Below are 26053 nucleotides of genomic sequence, written 5' to 3'. Positions count from 1 at the left end.
CCCCCTACCATTACCCAATCTTTTTTTTTCGATTTTTCCCCATCCATTATACTGTTGTGATTATAAAAATTATGCGCATAGATAGAAAATTCTTAAAATTAGCAGTGGCATTAATTATCTGTGATCCGCAAACTGTATCAAATTAAGAAGGTAACACTCAGTAAATGCCTTGTAATCTCATGCACACGCATTGTTAAATAATAATTAGTTTAGCATGGGTAAGTAGCTATAAGGTCTTCCTCCCCCAGCCACATCTGGGAAAACATTACTTTTGTTCAGGGAGTGCATACGTTTTTAGAATTCAACCTTTTTTCAACTGGCTTTATATAATAGGTCATGCAGCGTTTCCGAAAAAACTTTTGTTTTATACGTTTTTAATTGCACTCAATATAATGACTGTACTGTTATCGCTATTAAATTACAACAAATTCACCGATAACAGTAAAATAAACTTGTTTTCAACTCAGTTTCTCACAACCTTTTTCTCAACTCGAAGAGCTATACACTAACAACACATGTGTTTAAAGTCACACAGTTTACCGGAAGTAAAATTGTTTCGAATTAGTGTAGGGGCATAGCATTTCTATCATACATTCTAACTCTCAACACTATTTTTCTCTCCTATACGCAGATTCGTCGTAACGAAACTCACTACGCGACGTGAGTTTTTCTAGTAGGGTTCTTCTGTCAACAAAGTATGAGACCTTGCGTCACTGTGTGAGAGCAATTAAAAATAGTAAAAAACTGGTGTTATGTATGTTCCCGAATGAAACGATTTAGCGTATTTTCTCTATATAATCGCAAAATAAGATAACTTATTCTTTCCTGTGAGCAAGCAAGCAGAAATTGTAGCTAATACACGCCCAAGTTCATACAAAATGTTTGATTACGATAGAAATCATAGTCATTGACTCGTACTTTGCGTGATCACTGGCATCAAAGTTCACAATCTTCAAAGTAGAGTTACACAGACAATTGCACAAATTAAATCCGAGTTAACAGACGCTGTTCAACCTCAGATATAAATGTCGTTAAGTCATCTGCCTAATTCAACCCATTTTCAAAGATTTACTACGTCAAGTTATTGAAAATTGTGTCAAGATAGGAGAAAAAAATCACTTTTAAAAAAGAAATAGGAAAACATTAGCGTTTTCCACGATATTAATTTGGGCAGAGGGCCAACTTAACACGTTCATTTCTGGTATCTTTACCTGTTGAAACACATTCTACTCCGGCATTTTCGTCATGACTACAATCATGTTCTCCCCAACCCGCATGAGAACAACTTATCAAATTTTGCTCCATTCCTTTGCATTCAACCTCGTCTAACCATACCCGTGCAGAACCATTCGGAACCTCGCTGCCGCGAAGAGCTCTAACGGCACCTTGATAACCAAGTTGACGACAAACAACTTCAGCATCTTTGAAATCCCATCCATCATCACAGATTGTTCCCCATCGTCCATTGAAGAACACTTCAACACGTCCTCTTCCATTTTCACTTAAAGATCCTTGTAACCGCAGCGTTACATTAGCTGGAATATTTAAAATATCTAAATAAAGCTTATCTTGATACTTTGAATAGTGGAATTAATAGGAAGGTGAAACTAATATCCCGAAATTTTCTGATTTGGTTTCTCAGGCCCGCAGGTTTCTATTGCTTTTTAATGCATACCTCCAAGTGAAAAATTCAATTCAAGTATTCCATGACACCTACACCGTTGAACATAATTAAAGCTTTACACTTCTATATTTTGCACGCTTGTATTTTGGGTTTTACATTTAGCCGTTTAAAGGCCTGTTTACATTTGCAATTTTTGCTCCGATTTTATATATGATTTCCTTCTTTTGATACACGTGGACGAGTAACTAGTTACGAATGCTCTGATGCATAAGAACTCTCATTTGAATATCAGTAACTAATTCACTCATTTTCATCTATTAAAGGAGCAAATTGAACAAAAAATCGCCGCAAAAATTGCAAGTGTGACGAAACTCGTGACGCGACGTGAATTTTTCCATCAGGGTTCTTCTGTTAACAAAGGATGAGACGCCAAAGACGAGCTTGCGACATGCGTGAGAGAAAATAAGAAAGATTAAAAACTGGTATTATGTTCCAAATCAAACGATTTAGCAAATGTTCTATTAGCGCCAAATAAATAGAGATTACTTCATGGTTGGCGAGTGCGTACGATTTTTATACACGAGTTGTGAAGGATCGCAATTTGTTTATTAAATGTGTATAGAGATCAATTTGACAACGACACGCTTTTAATATACAAAAATACAGCGAGAAACAAAATCGAAACTTTATCCATCAAAACATATTTATTACCGTTCAGTTTCTTTGTAATTTTGTTCAATAGAAGTTAGATATTCTTTCCGAAAGATTTAATTGAGAATGTGCTGAATGTAAAAATATCTTGAATATGAGAATTATGTTTTGAATTTCACTCCTAAATTTCGACGCCATCTTGAAAGAAAATGTAAACAAATTGCCGCCAAAATGACATACGACAATTTTTCACGTGTGAAGAATAACGTACGTCCAATCAAAAGCCGTGTATGGCATTTTTTCACACGTGAAAAACATCGTACGTCCAATCAAATTGCATGAAATTAATTTACACAGTGAAATATGATTTTTATTTCATCATTTTGCTGTGCATAAATCTCTATACACATATAATAAAATAACTTATTCCTTGCTGTAAGCATGCAAGCAGAAATTGTAGCTAATACACGCCCAACCTCATAGAAAATGTTTCATTGCGATAGAAATCATAGTCATTGACTCGTACTTTGCGTGATCACCGGCATTAAAGTTCACAATCCTGATAATAGAGTTACATAGACAATTGCAGAGATAAAGTCCGAGGTATCAGACGCTGTTGAAGCTCAGTTTAAATGCCATTCGACCTAATTTCAACCCATTTTAAAAGATTTACGAGGTCAAGATTTTAAAAATCGTGTCAGAACACGCGGAAAAAATTACTTTTAAATGCCAAATAGGAAAACATTAACGTTTTTTTCAGATATATGCTCACAGGGCCACCTTAGCGTGTTTATTTTTTTATCTTTACCTGTTGAAAAACATTCTACTCCAGCATCTTCGTCATGACTGCAAGCATGTTTTCCCCATCCTGAATGAGAACACCTTAACAAATTTTGCTCCATTCCTTTGCATCCAACCTCGTCTAACCATATCCGTCCAGAACCATCAGGAACCTGACCTCCGCGAAGAGCTCTAACAGCATCTTGATAACCAAGTTGACGACAAACAACTCTAGCATCTTTGAAATCCCATCCATCATCACAGATTGTTCCCCATTGTCCATAGAAGAACACTTCAACACGCCCAGTTCCATTTTTACTTAAAGATCCTTGTAACCTCAGCGTTTTATAAGCTGGAATATTTAAAGTGAAGCTTATGCTAATGCTTTGAATAGTCGAGTTCATACTAAAGTGAAACTAATATCACGAAAATATTTGATTTCGCGTTTCTCAGGCCCCTAGGTCTGTACGGCTCTTTGATGCATATCTTCAAGTTAAGAATTCAATTTGAGTTCCAATAAACCGACACTGTTCAACACAATTAAAGCTCGACACTTGTTTACTTTGCACGCTTGTATTTCGGGGTTTAGGTTAAGGCGTTTAAAGGCCAATTTACACAGGCAATTTTATATGCGATTTTGCTCTTTCGATAGATGTGAACGAGTAACTAGTTACGAATTCTCTGATGTATAAGAACTTTTATTTGAATTTCAGTAAGTAGTTCACTCATTTTTATCTATCAAAGGAAGAAAATAGCACATAAAACGGCAGCAAAAATTCAAAGTGTAAGTGGGGTTTCAAAAAAGGTTTTGTTTGATATGTTTTAATTGTATTCCACATAATAAATTTATTTTTTCCTTTCCATAAGAGCACATTAGTAGTAACGGAACCCACTACACGACTTGAATTTTTCCAGTAGGGTTCTTCTGTTAACAAAAGATGAGACGCCAAAGGTGAGTTTGCGACATCCGTGAGACGAAAAAAAATTGCGTACTTTAAGTGATTAACGGCATTAAAGTTCAAAAGCCTGATAATACAATTACACAGACAATTGCACAGATAAAGTCCAAGTTAACGGACGCTGTTAGCTATTTGCTCATAGAGCCAACTTAAAATGTTTATTTTTTGTATCTTTACCTGTTGAAACACATTCTACTCCAGCGTCTTGGTCATGACTGCAATAATTTTCTCCCCATCCTCTATGTGAACAACTCATCAAATTTTGCTCCATTCCTTTGCATTCAACCTCGTCTAACCATATCCGTCCAGAACCATGAGGAACCTCACCTCCGTGAAGAGCTCTAACGGCATCTAGATAACCAAGTTGACGACAAACAACTTCAGCATCTTTGAAATCCCACCCATAATCACAGATTGTTCCCCATTGTCCATTGAAGAACACTTCAACACGTCCTGTTCCATTTTTAATCAAAGATCCTTGTAACCGCAGCAATATATCAGCTGGAATATTCAAAATATTTCTGTAATGCTCGTGTGAGTTATGCTAATGCTTTGAATAGTGGAATTAGTAAACTGGTGATTCAGTGAAATTAATATCACGAAAATTTCTCATTTCGTTTCTCAGTCTCATAAGTTTTATTGTCTTTTAATGCATATTTCCTAGTGAGTAATTCAATTTGAGTTCGATTCCGTTATATATACTGACACTGTTCAACACAATAAACCTTAACACTTTTATACTTTGCACGCTTGTATTTCGGGGTTTATCTTAAGGCGTCTAAAGTCCCGTTTACACTTGCGATTTTTGCTGCGATTTTATGTGCGATTTTGCTTTCTCGATAGATATAAACGAATAACTAGTTACGAATTCTCCGATGTATAAGAACTCTTATTTGAATATCAGTAACTAATTCACTCTTTTGTATCTATCAAAGGAAGAAACTGGAACATAAAATCGCAGGAAAAATTGCAAATGTAAACGGGCCTTAAGGTTTATAGAATTAAACATTTTTTGAACTCGCTGTATATAGACCTTTCGCGGTTTCTGAAAAAGGTTTTTTTCATATGTTTTTAATTGTATTCGACATAATAATTGTATTTTTCCTTTCTAAGAGAATATTCGTGGTAATGAAACTCACAAAGCGACATAAAATTTTCCAGTAGGGTTCTTCTGTTAACAAAAAATGAGACGCCAAAAGCGAGCTTGCGACATTGCATGACAGCAAATAAGAAACATTAAATACTGGTATTCTGTTCGCAAAGAAACGATTTAGCAAATTTTCTATTCGCAACAAATAAGAAGACTGATTCTTTCCTGTAAGCAAGCAGAAACTGTAGCTATTATACGCCCAACTTCATACAAAATGTTTGATTACGATAGAAATCATGTAGTCTTTGAATCGAATTTTGCGTGGTTAATTAATTAACGGCATTTAAGTTCACAATCCTGATATCAGAGCTAAACAGACGATTGCACAGATAACGTCCGAGTTAACGGTCACTCTTAGATATATACGCTCAAAGAATCTGCTTAGCGTGTTTATTTTTTGTGTCTTTACCTGTTGAAACACATTCTACTCCAGCGTCTTGGTCATGACTGCAATAATTTTGTTCCCATCCACTATGAGAACAACTTAACAAATTTTGCTCCATTCCTTTGCATTCAACCTCGTTTAACCATATCCGTCCAGAACCATGAGGAACCTGACCTCCGTAAAGTGCTCTAACGGCAAATTGATAACCAAGCTGACGACACACAACTCTAGCATCTTTGAAATCCCATCCATCATCACAGATTGTTCCCCATTGTCCATTGAAGAACACTTCAACACGTCCTGTTCCATATTGACTTAAAGACCCTTGTAACCGTAGCGTTATATCGGCTGGAATATTTAAAATATCTAAGTAAAGCTTGTGTGAGTTATGCTGATGGTTTGAATAGTGGGATAAATAGTAAGATGATTCAGTGAAACTTATATGACGAAAATTTCTCATTTCGTTTCGCAGGCCCTTAGATTTCCATTATCTTTTATTCCATACCTCCAAGTGAAAAATTTAATTCGAGTTCGATTCCGTTATATACTGACACTGTTCAACACAATTAAACCTTTACACTTTTATATTTTGCACGCTTGTATTTCGGGGTTTGGGTTAAGGCGTTTAAAGGCCCGTTTACACTTGCGATTTTTGCTGCGATTTTATGTGCGATTTTGCTCTCTCGATAGATGTAAACGAGTAACTAGTTACGAATTCTCTGTTGTATAAAAACTCTTATTTGAGTATCAGTAACTAATTCACTCATTTGAATACAAGAAAGGAAGAAAATAGCACATAAAATGGCAGCAAAAATTGCAAGTGTAAATGGGCCTTAAGGTTTATAGATCAGAATTAAACATTTTTGAACTCGCTGTATATAGGCCATGCGAGATTTCCGAGAAAGGTTTTGTTTCATATGTTTTTAATTGCATTCGACATAATAACTGTATTTTTCCTTCCTAAAAACAGATTCGTGGTAACGAAACTCACCAAGCGACATAAATTTTTCCAGTAGGGTTCTTCTGTTTACAAAAGATGAGACGCCAAAGGTGAGTTTGCGACATCCGTGAGAGAAAAAAAATATTAAAATATTATATTGCCAATGAAATGATTTAGAAAATTTTCTACGATCGCAAAAATTAGATATGAACGTCGTTAAGTCGTCCACCTGATTCCACCCATTTTCTAGGATTTACTATGTTAGTTTTTAAAAATTGTGTCAGAACAGCAGGAAAAATCACTTTAAAATGAGAAATAGGAAAACATTTGCGTATCTTAGATATTTGCTCATAGAGCCGCCTTAACATGTTTATTTTTTGTATCTTTACCTGTTGAAACACATTCTACTCCAGCGTCTTGGCCATGACTGCAATCATGTTCCCCCCATCCTCTATGAGAACAACTTTTCAAATTTTGCTCCATTCCTGTACATTCAACCTCGTCTAGCCATATCCGTCCAGAACCATCTGGAACCTGATCTCCCTGTAGAGCTCTAACCGCATCGTGATAACCAAGTTGACGACAAACAACTCTAGCATCTTTGAAATCCCATCCATAATCACAGATTGTTCCCAATTGTCCATTGAAAAACACTTCAACACGTCCTGTTCCATTTTTACTTAAAGATCCTTGCAACCTCAGCGTTACATCAGCTGGAATATTTAAAGGTTAAGCTTATGTTGATGCCTTGAAAAGTTGCTCAGGCACGTACGTCTCTTTTTTTAATGCATAAACTGACCGACCGACTAACTGACTGACTCATTTGAAATTTCGCTACGCATCGCAATGAGACGCACTAAAAATGAGACACCAAAGGCGAGCTTGCGACATTGCGTGATGGCAAATAAGAAAGATTAATAATTCCTATTAAGGCTATTATGTTCGCAATGAGACAATTTAGCAAATTTTCTATTAGCGCCAAGTAAGGTAACATATTCTTTCCTGTAAGCAAGTAGAAATTGTAGCGAATACACGCCCAAGTTTATACGAAATGTTTGATTACGATAGAAATCAAACGCCTGTATTTCAAAAGCTTACTCACACTCATTCAGTGTGACATACAAATTTTACTTTACTGGTCCATGAAAAAGTTTTTTCTTAACCGTTGGAAAAATTCAAGGTTAAACACTGAGAATGAACCTTTTATTCGAATGGAAATACCTCTACTCAATGATTTCGAGCGTGAGTGAGCTTTTAGAACACAAGCGATAGTCATTGACTCGTACCTTGCGTGATAACTGGCATTAAAGTTCACAATCCTGATAATAGAGTTACACAGACAATTGCACAGACTAAATCCGAGTTAACAGACGCTGTTGAACCTCAGGTATAAATGTTGTTGAGTCGTTCACCTAATTCAACCTTTTTTCAACAACCTTGTCTAACCATATCCGCCCAGAACCATGAGGAACCTTCCCTCCGTGAAGAGCTCTAACGGCACCTTGATATCCAAGTTGACGACAAACAACTTCAGCATCTTTGAAATCCCATCCATAATCACAGATTGTTCCCCATTGTCCATTGAATAACACTTCAACACGTCCTGTTCCATTTTTACTTAAAGATCCTTGTAACCGCAGCATTATATCAGCTGGAATATTTAAAATATCTAAATAAAGCTTGTGTGAGTTATGCTGATGCTTTGAATAGTGGAATTAGAATAAACCGTTAACCGTAAGGTGATAACTGAAACTGATATCACGAAAATTACTTAAATTTAATGCGACCGACCAACCGACTGACTGACTGACTCGTTTGAAATTTTGCCACAAATCAAAATACTGAAAATGAGACGCCAAAGCCGAGCTTGCGACATTGCGTGACAGCAAATATAAGAAAGATTAAAAACTCCTATTAAGGCTATTATTTTCCCAATGAGACAATTTAGCAAATTTTCTTTTAGCGCCAAGTAAAATAACTTATTCTCTCCGGTAAGCAAGCAGAAATTGTAGCTAAAACACGCCCAAGTTCATACGAAATGTTTGATTACGATAAAAATCAAACGCCTGTGTTCCAAAAGCTTACTCACATTCACACTCATTGAGTGTGACATGCAAATTTTATTTTTACTGGTCCATGAAAAAGTTTTTTCTTAACCGCTGCAAACATTCAAGGTTAAACACTAAGAATCAAGCTTTTATTCGACTGGAAATGCCTCTATCGAAACCCCATGATAAGATTAAGATTCGCTACTCAATGAGTTTGAGTGAGCTTTTAGAATACAGGCGATAGTCATTCGGCTGTATTCTGAAAGCTTACTCACACTAACACTTGAGTGCCATTCCAGTCAGGTGTACTCAAGAAGAGTTGAAGTGTGAGCATGAGTGGAGGGTGAGCAATATGTTCTGCTCATTGAGGTAACACTCATCCTCAACAAATGTTGTTCAATTTGTATTCACTGAGGTCACTCAAGTATAACTCATATGAGTCCCATTCGCCTTTGTTATCAAAATCAGTGAAGTGTAGCTTACTTTAGTGCAGACAGGATACTGCATAACCAATACAAGCAAGATGTCCCAAATAAGACAGTGTTTTTCTGAATTAGAGAAGTCACTTATAACAGAATTAGTTGCGAAGCATAAGTATGTCCTTTTGAGAACAAAAGGAACGATTACAAAAGTATACAGCAAAAAAATAAAGCCTAGGTAACTCTGACAGAAGAGTTTAACAGTCAGGCGGGTGTCCAAAAGCATGCCTTGGATGTCACCACGCTCAAACTGAGTGCACAAGCGACTGTTATCAAATATTCTGGAGTCGTGCGCACTGCATGGCCACCGCACAACGATGTTCTGTACTTCTAGATTTGGCCCAGAAACTGCTTGAATATTCAGTGAAAAAAAAACCCTTCCGATTTCTAAACAATTCTGCGTTTTCTTCTCCTGGGCATGGAATTTTTAAATGGGTACAATCAATCACCCCAACAACATTAAGGAACGAGCATATTCTCCAGAATTCAAGTTTGGTTTGCTGTAGCATTTCAACACCAGAAAATTTGACATATAATGAACTTTCAGTCGAGCAATGGCCTCAGATACGCACTTAATGATACGGCTTGCAGACGGTTGTGATATGTCACATAGGTCCGCTTCCACATAGATATGCTTCCGGAAACGTGCCAGTGGCGTAATAACGTAAAGTAAATAAAAACTTAACTTCTGCAGGAATTGGATTCCCCCGTTCGTTATGAGCAGATTTATCTGCCTCTATAATGTCAAACATCTCCCGCGAAAACCATCCTTAGTTGATCTAAATCTGCCTCTAAATTGTTCTTCATCATAAATTTCATAGTTGAAATACTAATTTCTATTCTCCTTTTTGTTATTGCGTTGCAAATTGTCCAATTGTTGCAATCTTTCAAGCCATAGATTCGCCATGTTGTTTATCACAACTTTGTTTGAGTGTGGTTCAAGGGAGGTATGACCTTCACTCAAACTCCACTCAAACTCGGCCTCTACTTCGAAAGGGAGTGCCGTTTGTGAATGGTCCGAGGGCAAGTGTAACTTTCCACTCATTGATAGTGAAAGAATACTCAGTGAGTACAGAGTTGCACTTTGGAGTAATGAACCTCTGCTCATTGAGTGTGAGTGTGAGTAAGCTATTAGAATACAGGCGATTGACTCGTAAGTCCTGATAATAGAGTTACACAGACAATTGCACAGATTAAATCCGAGTTAACAGACGCTGTTGAACCTCAGGTATAAATGTCGTTAAGTCGTCCACCAAATTCAACTCATTTTCAAAGATTTACTTGGACAAGATTTTAAAAATTGTGTCAGAACTGCCGAAAAAAATCACTTTTAAATGAGAAATCGAAAAACATTAGCGTTTTTCAGATATATGCTCACAGAGCTACCTTAACATGCTTATTTTTTTACCTTTACCTGCTGAAATACATTCTACTCCAGCGTCTTCGTAATGACTGCAATCATGATCTCCCCATCCTCTATGAGAACAACTTATCAAATTTTGCTCAAATCCTTTGCATTCAACCTTGTCTAACCATATCCGTCCAGAACCATCTGGAACCTCACCTCCCTGAAGAGCTTTAACAGCATCTTGATAACCAAGTTGACGACAAACAACTCTAGCATCTTTGAAATCCCATCCATCATCACAGATTGTACCCCAATGTCCATTGAAGAACACTTCAACACGTCCTGTTCCATTTTTACTTAAAGATCCTTGTAACCTCATTATGTTTGATTTCTTTTTATTTGCATTCGACATAATAACAGTCTTATTCTCTCTTAAGAGCAGATTCGTGGTAACGAAACTAACTACGCGACGTGAATTTTTCCAGTAGGGTTTTTCTGTTAACAAAAGATGAGACGCCAAAGGTGAGTTTATGACATGAGTGAGAGCAAAAAAATGAAAAAATTGGTATTATATTCCCAATACAACGATTTAGCAAATTTTCAGTTATCGCAAAAATTAGATAACTTATTCTTTCCTTTAAGCCAGCAGAAATTGTAGTTATAACTCGTACTTACGTGATTAACGGCATTAAAGTTCACAAACTTTATAATAGAGTTAGATTGACAATTGTACAGATAAAGTCCAAGTTAACGGACGCTGTTAGATATTTGCTCAGAAAGCCAACTTAACATGTTTATTTTTTTATCTTTACCTGTTGAAACACATTCTACTCCAGCGTCTTGGATATGACTGCAATAATGTTCTCCCCATCCTTCATGAGAACAACTCATCAAATTTTGCTCCATTCCTTTGCATTCAACCCATTTTAACCATATCCGTCCAGAACCACCAGGAGCCTTACCTCCGTGAAGAGCTCTAACGGCATCTGGATAACCAAGTTGACGACACACAACTCTAGCATCATTGTAATCCCATCCATCATCACAGACTGTTCCCCATTGTCCATTGAGGAACACTTCAACACGACCTGTTCCATTTTTACTTAAAGATCCTTGTAACCTCAGCGTTTTATTCTCTAGAATATTTCAGGTGAGGCTTATGCTGATGCTTTGAATGGAGTTAATAGTAAGGTGAAACTAATATAACGAAAATTTAAGATTTCGTTTCTCAGGACCGTAGGTTTCCACTGTTTTTAATGCACATCTCCAAGTGAAAAATTTAATTCGAACTCTATTATACCGACACTGTTCAACACAATTAAAGCTTGCCATTTGTATACTTTGCACGCTTGTATTTCGGGTTTTACGTTTAGGCGTTTGAGGTTTATAGAATTCAACCTTTTTTCAACTAGCTATATATCAACCATGCGAAATACAGGTTACCCTATAGCATTCAGTACAAGTTCTAGTTAAGTAATATAAAACGATTAGAAATATTTTAATAGTGAAGAGCATACCTGTGACACCAATTCTTACATGACATTGGATGCCAAATGTTTGATGCTTGTTGCTGTAGGTGTAATTGTAGTACCGCGTGTAATTACCAATAGAAAACAAACCAATAAATTTCGGATTGGCAGGATGGGGTGTTGCCGGGCATCTAGGTTTAGGTTCTGTCCAACTGACGAAGATCTTGTCCTGGCCCTCTTCAACTTTAGAATTTACTGTTTGTGGGCATGGGCAATCACAAGCTAAATTGCAAAATAAACTATTTTAAATTTATTCTAGTTGCCTTTTGTTTATTCTATTGCCTTTACGGACCAAAAAGACAAAAGAAAGTGCAATTAGGATGTCGAAAACCTCGCAAGTATATACGAAATATCAAAGAACAGAAATAATTAGTGTAACCGCTGGCTTAATTACCAGCGACATGTGGGCTCCTGTTTTAATTTTTTTTGTGAATCGGCGATGGAACAAGACGCTTTTCCCATCTGTAAAAGGATTTTTTAGCATTTTAGCTTATATGACCCAAGCAACGTATTCAAGCAACGTATTACTGTTTCTTGTTGTAATATTTAGCTTATAAATATTCATATTTGTAACTACATTATGTAGTTTTACGCCAAGTTTTGGGGATTAAAATTGCGACTAAACTGTACGAAAATTGCCAGGTCTACAGCGGATTATTCTCCATAAGGTTTGTCAGTGATTAACGAAAATTTCCCGGTCAAGTGCGGCGTGCACGATTCCGAATTTGCTGTCCGGAAGCTACAATTACTTACAGACAACAATGACGTTAACAAAACACTTGAACTCTATAGTCTTGTTATTGCGTTTGTACGAGTAGGGATAGGTGATCACGTGCTTGCCCAGCGAGAAATTTGCAGGAGACCTGACGTCAGGTGGATGAACTTGGCCTCTCTCATAGTCAGTGCACGTGACTTCTGGTACTGACCAATGGACCAGCCCTTTGATTTCATTAGGTTTAGCATATGCAGTCAACTCATAGTTACCGCCATCTCTGCATTCACATCCTCCTTCAAGTCAAAAAGATGTATAAGTGTTTACTTTAAATTTGCTGAACATGCAGAGTTGCGAAAGAGGGGACAGCATTTGCACAAAATTTTTTGATAAGTGGAAAGACTATCAATATCTACCACAAGGCAGCAGAGCAACTGAGAACAACAAGGTGCGTTATCTAGCACCCCAAGGTGTGTTTTTCTTATTTCGCAGCACACCTTGTGTTCTTAAGCTCAGCTAAGTGCTTGTGTTCTTAAGCACAGCAGCTTAGTTATTTAGCTTTGTGCTCCATGGTTATATCCCATGGCTTTCCGTTCATGTTTTAGGCGGTGTATGGCACCAGATTCTTTGAACAGCAGCAATGACTAATGATAAAATCTGTAAATTTTTTTATTTTTATTTCAAAAACACAAGATCAGTACTATTACCGGTTGTAGATGTGTAGTTATTATTTTTAGGTTACACTACTATTTCAGATTTATTATCTCTTGCATGCTCTTCAATTCATGTGTGAAAACAGCGTCTCGTTTTTTCAATTCAACCAGGGGAAGAAAATTAGGAAATGATTGAACTATAATATTTTATCTTTGCACGATAAAAGTGCACCAGCGTTCGTAGTTTTCCAGTTGATGATAAAATTGCATTTATTGCATTTATTATAATATTAACCAAAAACTCATTCAAGACTATGACTAAGTATGGTCGAACACAATAGAATGGAGGGGTGTAGAATGGAATAGAAAGGAATGGAATTGGATGAGAGGGAATGGGATGAGATGGGATGGGATGAGATGGGATAGGGATGGGATAGAATGGGATGGGGTGGTTTGAAATGAAATAGAATTTGAATGAAATTGTTTATTTTTCACCTTGCCTGATGTGTATTATGACCTTTACCTTTTGACACACATACACGTACCAGGTAAAGTGCAGGAAGCATCAACTGTTTCATTCACAACTTTGTCCAACTCGTCCAACTTTAATTCGAATATTCGCTCTGGTGACGACCAGCCATTAATATATAATTTCAACTTTTTGACCTCATTTCCGACCGCCAAGCGGACAATAGTGAAATTCTTCTTGCTAAGTATTGTGGTATATTCATCGACAAGCCTCGTTTGATTTTCTGAAGATTCATGTGCGCTGCTGGTTAACATCAAAATAACGTCTTCTACGTCCGCACGGAAATTTTTAGGACTTGTCCCGTTAAACGGCTATGAAAAAAATGAATAGTTACTTGTATAATCGTTTGATTGTCGAAAAATACGTAGTGATTGAGTAAATAAATTTTTTTCTGAGGTTCTGGCTTCTGATTGGCTAATTTTCTTTCTGAGATCAGCTGGTTACATAAATTACAAATTAATAAAATTAACCAAAGTATTTGCCTTTTGTAATATCATAGACTGGGGTAGTTACATCGGGTAAAACATCTCACTTACATTTTTTACCATACTTTTGGACGCCGTATCGCCGCTCGGATTATTTTCAAAGCCAATTCTATCCAGCCACTGCATCAACAATGTTTTGTTCTTAATTTCGCCAACCTCCAATAATTCTCTAGTTCGGTTGTCGCTTGAGAAGGAAGCGAAACCAAGATGAGTGCCTTGTTCTTCCACGCGCAGCTTTTCACTTTTGATAAATTTCTTCAGAAATTCTTTCACATCATCGATGTACGTAGAGTTAACATAATTCGAAATGTCCCAGAGAACAAGGATATCTTTTTTACAGTCTAGAACGAAAAAGAATACAGAAATAATAGAAAGCATGCATAATAATAAAAATAGACAAACTTTAAAGGTATATAGATTACAGTCGGTAATGTGCATATTGCATCATTATATCTTTCAAAATATCCCGTACTGTCAGAATATTATTGTCAGAATATTATCAGAATATTACTTTAGTTCACTATATTCATAAATGAGTAAAAGATAGTTTATGCTCAAATAATTTAAGTGAAAAACATTCAAAATTTGAGCAATTTCTAAAGGATGGAGCCCCCAAACACAACCGAAGAATTGCAGAAGCCGCTGTAGACTGTCGTTGAAGTTCTTTCAAAGCGAAAATTTGTCTACATGGGCTTTGGCATCATACTTGTTCTCGTCTCGGTAAAAATTACCGCATACTTATATTTTTATGATATTGATATGATTATGATATTTTTATCTTCTTCATAAGTATTGTGCGTAAAGTTTTGTCTTTTTTTCAAAATTTAAAAGCGACGAAGAACGGAAAGAAGAATTTACACAAAATACTTTTTCAATTATTATAGGCCGCCCATGAAAGAAACAGATATCATGCAGGAAGCGATAAGTATAGTACCGTCTCCCAGGCTTACGCGTATTCCAGGAAGCTGGCCGAAAGCGTATAGCGTCTATGTAAACGTCTGTAAAATGATTTATACAATAACGTAAAGAATTCAAGCAATTTCATTGGTCGAGAGCCATGATCTATAAGAGGACAGACGCACGGAATGACGTCACAGCAATTTTCTTGTTTTTAAATTGCAAACAAATAATTCAATTAATTTTGGATTTTTTTCGCCCCGGCGGCTCGTGGCCACTTTTTTTGTTCTTTTCACATATGACGTCATACCGTGCATCTATAACTGAACAGACAACGGTTCATTGTAATCTATTTGTTAAATATCGCATACGACTAGTAATCAGAAGTTATCTTCAAAAAAGAGAAAACTTCAAAAGTGCGCAATGCGAACTAAACTACGAACTTGTGAAGGATTTAGTGTTTTGTGTTGGTTGCACCTGCAAACGTTTCAAAAAGACTGGCGAATCAGATGATATTGAACTTGATAGCTGCATGTAATGTAACATTAATAAATACATTTACAATAGTCATAATGATCTTTGCAGTTTACCTCTTTTATTTCCATTTCTCTTAGCTATTTCTTCTTTTCGTAAACATGGAATATAAAACTTGTTAATCGTATGATCTAACAATTTTATCACATAGGTACAAAGAGCGTCACAATATTAATAATATGGTTTTGATGTTTCGTTGAGAAATGTTGTAAGCTAAATAAAATTAGGCGTGAGAAGTTTGATTTGATTAAAAGTACGCCGCAGGCAACATTGGCGTGGCTTTTGAGGACTGAAAGGTATTAATTTTGGACCAATAATAAAAAAGTATGTAAATTTTCTAAATTTCCAGGTCTATGCCTTTAACAATTTAGAACATTTCGCAATGTGTTTTACTAACTTTGTGATGCTCTAAAGCGTCGTGTAATTTGGGTCCGTCAAGTATAATTTCTGAGCAAAAGACAAATTATGGAATAACAAATTGAATTAATAGAATGCTTAATTTCCCTCTTGACATTTCCCTCTTGGACAAGGTACCAGTGCTCCCTCCTTTTTTTTGGCGAGCTATGAAAAAAACCGATGCATAGATGCCACGATAATAACAATAAAGATATCCAGATGAATTATCTGTGTCTTGGTTATCTATGCTGTGTCCTGGTCTTTTGCTTAATTGCTTTCGCTATTCGTCACCGCCAAAAGTGCTATACGCCTATGATTACACTTACCACTGGAATTGCAAGAACGAACATAGACTAAGATGGTACATGAAACTGTCTTTCCTCCATACAGTATAAAGTTATACTTGATGTTATTTAAACCGGCAGGAAACGGCTGCGGTGATTTTACGTTTGGTTCCACTTTGTAAAGATTAATCTTGAATTTATGCGAGCAAGTTATCATTGGCTTCGCCCATGACACTGGGTCTGACATTTTGCTCCTCGTAATGCGGTCTATTCTTCGTTCTTGAAAATGACAAATGCAATTGCCTCCTAATAAGAGAACATTGAAAGTCTTAGCCGGAACCTGTCGACGAAGTACGCAACATATATTCCATTTTGAAATAGGTATATCATGCCGAACTACTTTAACAAAAGAGAATACCTCTACTGCTAAAATATTTTTCCGCAGCTCAAATTGAAGATTGATTTGATTTCGAGTAATTTTTGAACATACAATCTCACATTTTAAATACTGCCACGATGTAGGGAGAGCACTTGGCACCATCAACAATGGTTTCGACAGCTCGTTGCTGGGTCTTTGTACCTCACACATTCTTTTTTACGAAATACGATTTTAAGAAAATTTTTCGGTATATCCGCAAAAAACAACTTCGCCAGTAGATCGGTAATTTGGGGGTATTTATGCAATTACCGTGCCAACTTCTGCTTATTTTGAAAACAACTGGATGGTGAAGAACAAGAATAATTGAATATCTTCCTCTCCAAAGTTAAAAATTTGGCAGCATTAACCCTGCATGGATTAACTCAAATTTTTACATCAGTTTTTTTAATCGCTCGCTTATGCAGTTGAACATGTTCCCATAAATATTTTGTGGATAAATATATATAGAAGTCTCATTTTGCAAAGTCTTGAAACGAGCAGCAGTGCAGAACCAAAAAAACCAAAGTCGAGGAAAATTTAACCCAGGGTTAGTCCTAACCTAGCTTTGGAGCTCGGTCTGTTTAAAAAGACCTCGGTCCGATATTTCTCGATAAAGACCTCGCCGTGGTTAATAAGAAGTTATTACTGCATGTCATTCGGTTTTACAAAAACATCGCAAACATTTCACTCGCTTCTCACTTACAAAAATCTGCTAATATGCGTAATGGAAAAGCAATCATCCGTCATTAAGCTTCTTTTCGGATGAATAAGCAGCCCAACAATCAGACTGCATGGACATTTATTAACTTTGACATATAATTACTATACGTTTAATCCGCCAATGCCTGCATGCATGACAACGTTATATAGTATACTGAACTTTCGAATCAAAATATAAACAATGATATGGTTTTACCAACAATAGGACACAACTTTATGTAGTTTTCGTATCTCTCTTCAAGATACTCCGCTGTCCTCTTACAACAATGTGACATATTGATAATATCATCATTTAAACACTCTCCCATTGCTCTCTGTCATCAACGAATTCAGACCATCCATTTGTACAAAATTTTGACTCATCCTCTCCAAAAACGAGGTTTGCAGCAAAGTAAAACATTATAACTGTCTGCAAAACTTCTTTACAGTTGCCGAATATGATTGGCTTTCGTTCGTTTCGTTTATTCCCCATCCTGCGAAGATTTTTAGATCTTTCAACTTTTGAAAGTAAGTCCTTCAGTGAAAGGAGCTGGATGTATCGAGGGTAAAGGGAAATCTGCCAGGCAAGACGGAATATATATATAAATATTATTCATTATATAATATGCAGTGTTTTTTTTTGAGGAATCTGTCATTTTCAGTGAAAATCGATAATAAAACATGTGCGATTATTCATGATAATAACACATATGGGTTTATCGTGTTTGATCATTCTCAATACTCGACATAAATTCCATATTTCTGCGCATGACGCATCCATGTATTATATTCTCTATTTATTATATGTATTTTAGCTGAAACACTCGTACGTAGAACTCGTACGCCAGGACATACGGGGTACGGTGCGTATATTTTCCGTATGTCACGTCTTATATAACGAGTTTCAAAATTTTCCAGCCATTTTTTTGGTTGTTGTTGTGAAAATACAAAAGGTCTTTTGTTCGTTTATAAAACGAAAAAGTAAAAAGACATCTTTAGATAAGTAAAATTTATTCTACTTTTATTTCAATGCTATATATTATTTAGAAAACACTCACATTGATCATCGTCTTTCACGGCTTATTTTCTTGTAGTCTTTGTACGTATTTTTTTCTTAATTTTATCCATATAATAAACAGAATATTGCACGGTCCTCTCGAAGATATGGATTCTATGTTCAAGTGGCAAAAAGGCGCGAGTGCCTTAAAGGTGCGAGTAACAATGCCTACTAGTTAGAGGGGGTGAAACACTGAATGAGATCTATTATGTCTTCCAACTTCTTTTTTCGCCAAATCTATCGGGACAGAATTTGAGCCTACCTCTAAATTGTGGTCGAACTGCTCGGGAACTACCTCTATATTGACGGTGTTCTTTAATCGAATCAGTTGGAAATCAAATGCAACTGGATGTATGTGACATTTTGATAATACATGATAAGAATCTTAATTTCAAGAATTCCAACTCTAATTGACTGAATATAGTTACTTTTTAGCCTGATTAATAAAATCAGCAATCCATTTCAAAAGAAATTGATCATGCAGAATATGAATATACAAATATGCCCACTCTCCCAATTGTGGCGCTTTGGTGCCAATCATGTTGCCACTGTAGAAAATTAGAATACGCGAAAAATACATTCAAGTTTGAGGAGAGAGACACATGAAGGACAGGGCACTTGACTAATGGATTGTCATTGTTAAGTAAATGGAGCTTGTTGAGTACGTAGACACGCACGCAATTGACAATATAATTGTCGGACACGTATTGCATGAACATCAAGATAAAGAAATACCTATATATATATATATATATATATATATATATATATATATATATATATATATATATATATATATATATATATATATATATATATACATTCAGTTTATATTCAGTTTTGCTGTTCGGAGATATTATTATGCAACCTATGCAATTGGGGCGACTATGCAATTGGGGCAACCTCGCACCCAAGGATTTCGATTGATGATTTTGGATCAAACAAGCTGCAAACATATGCCACTGGATGATATTTTAATAATAAACGTTTTGAAATCCTAGCAATTTTTGTTGATTTCATACACACGCAAAAGCACGTCTATACGGCGGATTAGTTGTTCTGTTAATTTGTCATCAGGATGACCCAATGGACTTGTTACGCGTGCGCACATAAATTATTAATCTTTTAAGCCTAAATTTGAGAAATAACAAATGCCTAAAATAGACAAAACACTTCTCGACGTTTCGACCTGAGGGCCTTCGTCAGGAGAGTCAGTAGTTAAACTAACTCTCCCGACGAGGGTGCTCAGGTCGATACGTCGAGAAGTGTTTTGTCTATTTTAGGCAGTTGTTATACCACATCTGATGCTAAGTTAAATTTGAGGAACATTCATATTCAGTCACTCTTTTTACATAAATACCTGTGTAGCAATCTTGAAAATAAACTTTGGAAGCTTTAGACTTCAGCAAATGACTATTTTAAATATGCTTAGATCTTCCTGAGTCCAACGAAGAAACACGGTTTTCAAAGAATTGAGACCAAGCTTCCCAGCTGTTCTCTCGTGTCGTCTCCTTAGTTTGATGTGTTGAATGAGTGGTATGACGTTGTGATACTGAATATAAGGCGGGGCTAGGTAGGACTGAACGGGTTCTCCGCTTTTCATTTCCATGCAGGTAGCCTATAAGTAGGGGGGGGGGCGTAATATTGCCATAAAACATTTCACATAAAACAATTGTATCTAAGTCAGCTGTAAATTTATAAGCTTTAGTCGAAGCCATAAGTGGGGTGTACAATGAATGAAACTAAGTTCAACAGTGAATGGATCGATCTTTTTCAAATTTTCTTAGTATATAGTAGCGACAATACAGAATAAACATTTCTGTTGGGCGATGAAACATAAAGTTATCCTATCTTTTGACCAATCAAGTCTGACTTTGTAATTTGAGCAATTTTGGTTAATCAATTAAACAGGAATTCACTATTCAGGTGTATCGGGATAGGATTGCAATTCATGAACTCAGCGTGCACAATATGTGAAACAGACGCAATATATATACATAAGATACATGAGGGTTGTTTCCCGTTGTGTCTCCAAGCGATAAATGATTATAATTCTTAAAAGTAAACTAATTGTAATAAAAGTATTTGACAAATTGAAGTTCGAAAACGAAAACGAAAATCTAATTCGAAACTAGGCCCGCCCAGGCCGAGGCTCAACTTTTAATAGCAATTCAAACAAAGAAGTTTAAAAAATAATCATTCCTCAATTGCATCCACTAATTGCATTAATGAAATTCCTAAATTTTAATATCACTTCTGTTTTGTTACGCACTAATGGGTTGTGTACGCGTTTGTATAAGTCATAAACAGTGGCTATGACAAGTTGTGGTGCCGGGTTGAAATGAATAGGGAGGACATTTATTGGGGGGAAATATATTGCTGAATTTACGCCACCTTTGAATCTCAGCGAAACTCCAGAGAGCCGGCAGCGGCTTCGTATTTCCTGATATGACCAGAAATTAAATACAATATTGCGCAAGTCATAAAAGACGCATATTTAATTAGGCTTCACACAGTCAAAACGCGAGAGATATATTAGACACGACTTACCAACTGTCTATCCGTCTTCATCATTCTCTAGTCAAATTGTTATATTGTCCTCCATGCACTAATCCTAGTTTACAAGAGAGTGTTCAAACCGTACGACAACAAACAGTGATATCTGCCACTATTTATTTCCATCTTGCGAGCTGCATGACATTTTCAGGTTTATAATATTGCCATATTACAACCGCTTTCAAGCTCGCAAGTCTTCTTTGTCAGAACAGATTATCAACCCAATTTAAAATGATTAAAAATGGCAATTTTTTTCTCTTAACTACCTATTCCTGGTTATGCCAGTAATTTGATGTTCATTCACTGCAAAACATTCAATCTCTAAAGAAAGCCATAAAACGAGTGATTAGATTTGTAATAACACGGTCGCCTCCGTTTCTTTTGTTTCAATGAAATCATGCCTTTGTTAGAATCTGATTGCCTTAATATCATTGCGTTGATCATGCATTCAAGTTGATCATGCATTCAAGTTGATCATGCATTCAAGTTGATCATGCATTCATGCCAACAAAAGCTTAATTTCAATGTACTGTATAACCTTCATAATGCTTGCAATGACGCACATAGGGGCTTAACTAGAACGATGATTGGGGGGGGGGGGTGATTATTCAGTTCTACCAGACGGAATTCTGTCCACCAGTCTGAGACTTGCCCACCTGGCTGAAGCTCGCCTTTCAAAGCACTCGGACTTTTAAATCCTGATGAAGGCCTCTTTTTGAACTATTATCCATCAAAACTGTTGATTAGTTATTCTTTAATATGTCTTAAAAAGGCGTTAACGTTCTGACGAAATAAACTGAAAGACCTTTTCGTTCACTAATTGGCCATTTCCCAATCCCAATAGAGCAGTGTACTGGGTTTAGTCGGGAACCGCAAAGCATCCATGGACTGTTTGGAGGGACAAATGATTTCAGACTTATGTTTCCTGTCCCTCCAAACAGTCCATAGATGCTTTGCGGTTCGCGACTAGACACCCAGTCCCTGCTCGATTGGGAAATGGCTAATTGGAGCTTAATGCCAATGCTGGAAAAATGACCCTTAACACATCGCTAATTATACATTCGTTCTTGAGATAGCTTTCTTCTTCTTTTGAAAGATTTCATAATTAACAGAATAACTCATTTGTTGAACGATTTTCTTTAATAATTTCGTAATCTTCTTTGCGTATTTCATTGAAACGTAATACAAGGCAGACATCTTTGACAAGTCATATTTGAAGTATGATTGATTGTGAGCAGCTCAATTGATTGTGACTGATGGAGGTGTTTTATCTCAGCAGAGACGGTACCCGATGCTCTTAATGTTACGAAAAGACAGGGTCCTGGCTTCGCCTCTGATACTATATTATAGAATTATTAGGGTGATGACGATTTTCAAGCTCTTATTTTATTTTGGAGACTAACATCATTACAAAATCCGATAATCCGTTTTTAAGCTTTCGGTTATTTATCGGTCGACGTACCAACAAAAAGCCTTCTAAAGGCATAATTGATACATGTTAAGAGTGAGTTGATACATGATAAGAACATAATAAGACTTCTATTGCTTATATTAACATGAGAGACATCAGAGCACTTTATAGAGTGTTAATTTATAAAGATATGATTAATTAATGTGGTGAAGAATAATCTATAATTCAAGCAGATACATTTACCAAATGAGAAGGTTGTATAATCAGAAAATTCCATTATTAACCAACTATGTTCCAAGACTATGGAGCTGAAATCACAATTTGAATCATCGATTAGATAATACTCAGCGTCAACTTTATCTTATAGGGTTTCAAACATGCACGTTTGGTGACGAATACCACGTTGGAATGAAAAAAGGCTTCGATCTATATACATGCTTATTAATTAGGACGCACAGGTTTTTCAACTGTTCAAATGAAATATCATGACGAAACGGCTATCCAAAAATTAATACTACTTCGAATACGTCATCTTTACCGTACCAGTATCTCTATCACGCTTTTTATTGCAATTTAATATGGTCATGTTATTATCATTAATAATATGGTCAAACCTTGTTTTGGAATACGTTTCCAAGAGCCCGGCATGTCGAAAAGTATTCATCACTGCAGTTACCCATCTGTTTTACAATCATGAATTACATGCATTATAATGCCATATTTTACAATAACACAAACACCTTCGTACCTGTAATATTTACACGAAATTGTACGCTGGAACTTCCAACAACATTCCTTGCTTCACATTTGTACACGCCATCGTTTCGGAAAATAGATGCGGATCTTATTATTAACTTGTGATATCCTGTCATTTCATAATTATCCTTCGAGCATGCCACCGCTGGCGCTCCAGTTTCTATATTAATATCAGTTTCTTCAATTCTCTTTCCGGAGCAGAATATACTAAGACGGCCATTACGATAACAACTGATATTTGGTGATGGTACTCCCTCCACATAAAATTGGATAGATATATCTTCATTTTCGTGGCCAACGGAAACAGGCTTTGGATGATGAAAAATAGGTGGAGTTTTTTCTGTGAAGTTAAACCAAAGCTTTAGTTTCAGTAAAACCAAATTACATGCATGGTAAGGATTAAGACAACTTTTAGAAGATAAACTATAAAGCTAAGAAATTTTATAAATTCAATTTATATAAATCGGAATATAAACGTGAACACCACGTATTAATTTAGGTAATAAATATGTATTAGTGATAATTTCCCCCAATTTTTTAGAAACTTTACGAGATATTTTTGTTTCAAATTGCAGTTGTAAGTAAGATTGACCAATCAATCGTCATTAAAAGCTTTATTGATCGACCAATATAGCGATGGTCTCTTTTATAGATATTTATAAATTCTTCTGTATTCATTTTATTTCTATATTAGGCTGTTGTTGTATTGATATAGTTGTTATTCGTTGCTGAAAAGACTACTGTGTTGATATATTCCAACTTTTCAGATGCGCGTTCCGGAATATATAGCTAACTATGATAAAAATATATAATTACACTGTGTTGAAGGCCTACTTACTTTTAACCTGCAAAACCTTCGCATCTGTGTGGCGTAGATAGTTCTTTTCCCTCACTTGACATCTGTATGTACCAACATCTTCTAAAGTGACCTGTTTAATAGAATACTCTTCGACACTCTTAGATACAGTAGGAATAACAGTTATAACATCTCTTGGAAGATAGTCTGTCAGTGGTACGCCATTTATTACACGCCGTCTTTCCCACCGCATTTCAACTGATTTCCTTTCATATTCACAACGAAACTTAAAACTCATCCCCTCGTCAATTATACTTGTCTGTTCCTCTGGTAGCATTTTGAAGAAATATTTTCGGCCTGTAAGAAGGAAAGTATTATAGTATATATTTCTATTAAAAGTGAAATTGTTTTAAAAAGAAATTAGCCATGGCATAGCAGAAAAAATGAATATGGTCCCTCTTTATATTTAGTTGACGCCAATGATACTACATGCCTTGATGTGGTCATGCTTGACATTCGAATTACTATGGATAAAACATCATATACAGGATGTATAAAAAACTTAATATTCATGCATATAGCCTATGTTCGAATCTATTTAATAACAAAATATCGTATAGGTCGCTGGGAATTATTATGTTTGCTGGATTTTTATACACCCTGCATGTAGATAGTGCATTCAATTTATTTTCCTTGTTAATAAACAGCTGGACAATCCTTGTCACACAATATACAGAACAGGTATACGTATACCTGTTCCAATAACGAGTGTAACAAGTTTATATCGTCGTATCTCTATGCCACTTGAATTGTAAACAGCGCAAAAATATTGGCCAACATTATCCCAACCCACGTTGTTAATCTTCAATACGTGTCCAAGTTGTGTAATATTTTCACCAAATTTTATATATTTCTTTGCGGCAAAAAGTCTGGTTTTATAAAATTTACATGTGGCGTTCTTGTGCAAGCCGACAGGGCATGCGATATTGACAGATGAACCAAGTTCACGAAAGAAAAATCCTAAAAAAATGAATGAGATCATCGTTTAGTATATATATAGGTCATTTACCAGTCTATAGTCGGTCCGTATAGGGAAATATGTCCCTCGGCCTCGGTCTCAAAAACCGCTAAAATATGAATTTGGACCGAAGGTAACGCTAAAATATATGAATTCGGACCGCAAGAAAAAAATAAAAAACCTTTCTCGTTAAGTTTTCTTAAATAAAAATGTATAAAACTTTTTTTAAAACAGGTTGAATCGTGATCTTTAGTGAAGTGGACCACCTCAAGAAAACAATGTGAATTTTTATATTTAAAGTTATTGAAGAGTTACTTAAGAGGATAATTATAGTTAGATATAATTATATTTAAAAACAATCAATAGCCCGATATTTAGGTCTTTCTCTATGAAATAGTTCAATCACTGATGTTGAAGCTTTCTAAGAGGAAAAGAACCATATATGCACCATGGATATTGAAATCTTCTTATAATCTTGAATATAGCCACTCTTGCATGTCTGCTCGACATCAAAGTATTTTGTGTAATAGTCTTTGAAGGGACCAGTATATTTTGAACACACAAATTTTACCGATCAGTGAACACAAACAATCGAATTGCGTTCAGATACGGATGATATAAACAGTCAAGACTCTAACTAAAATTTTAAAATATTTTTCCATTCTTTGAAAAGCAAGTTGTTACGTTGTTACATACCAATGAGCGAAGCAATGTGTTAGAAAATATCGAGTAAAAACAGAATGAGAAACAACAAGGCTGAGCAAGAACATACCTGGCGTCTGTGATATGCCAACATTAATTTTTACATGACAATGGATATTAAACGTTTGATGCTTGCCGCTATAGGTGTAGTTGTAGTACCGGGTGTGATTACCAAAAGAAAACCAATCTTCGGTTCTGTTCGGATTATCCGGACTTGGAGTGGTCGGGCACCTGGGTTTAGGTTCTGACCAACTGAC

General features: G+C 36.0%; 2 protein-coding genes across 2 annotated transcripts; both read right to left on the bottom strand.

The window, feature by feature from the left end:
* Positions 1-1161: 1161 nt before the first annotated feature.
* LOC114534579 (deleted in malignant brain tumors 1 protein-like) lies at positions 1162-6579 on the bottom strand. The gene is made up of 5 exons (XM_028556041.1): positions 6541-6579; positions 5574-5897; positions 4192-4515; positions 3084-3407; positions 1162-1535 (listed from the first exon to the last, which is right to left on the bottom strand). The coding sequence occupies exons 1-5, from the start codon at positions 6548-6550 to the stop codon at positions 1162-1164; spliced, it is 1356 nt and encodes a 451-aa protein (XP_028411842.1). The 5' UTR covers positions 6551-6579.
* Positions 6580-11052: 4473 nt separating this feature from the next.
* Positions 11053-14710, bottom strand: LOC114534569. The gene is made up of 7 exons (XM_028556032.1): positions 14695-14710; positions 14324-14613; positions 13804-14098; positions 12647-12901; positions 11882-12115; positions 11177-11500; positions 11053-11066 (listed from the first exon to the last, which is right to left on the bottom strand). The coding sequence occupies exons 1-7, from the start codon at positions 14708-14710 to the stop codon at positions 11053-11055; spliced, it is 1428 nt and encodes a 475-aa protein (XP_028411833.1).
* Between the last annotated feature and the right edge of the window lie 11343 nt (positions 14711-26053).

Source organism: Dendronephthya gigantea, unplaced genomic scaffold (assembly GCF_004324835.1).
Source record: "Dendronephthya gigantea isolate DGI-Jeju-01 unplaced genomic scaffold, DenGig_1.0 000103F, whole genome shotgun sequence".
NCBI lineage: Eukaryota > Metazoa > Cnidaria > Anthozoa > Malacalcyonacea > Nephtheidae > Dendronephthya > Dendronephthya gigantea.
This window is presented reverse-complemented; position numbering and strand designations above follow the sequence as displayed.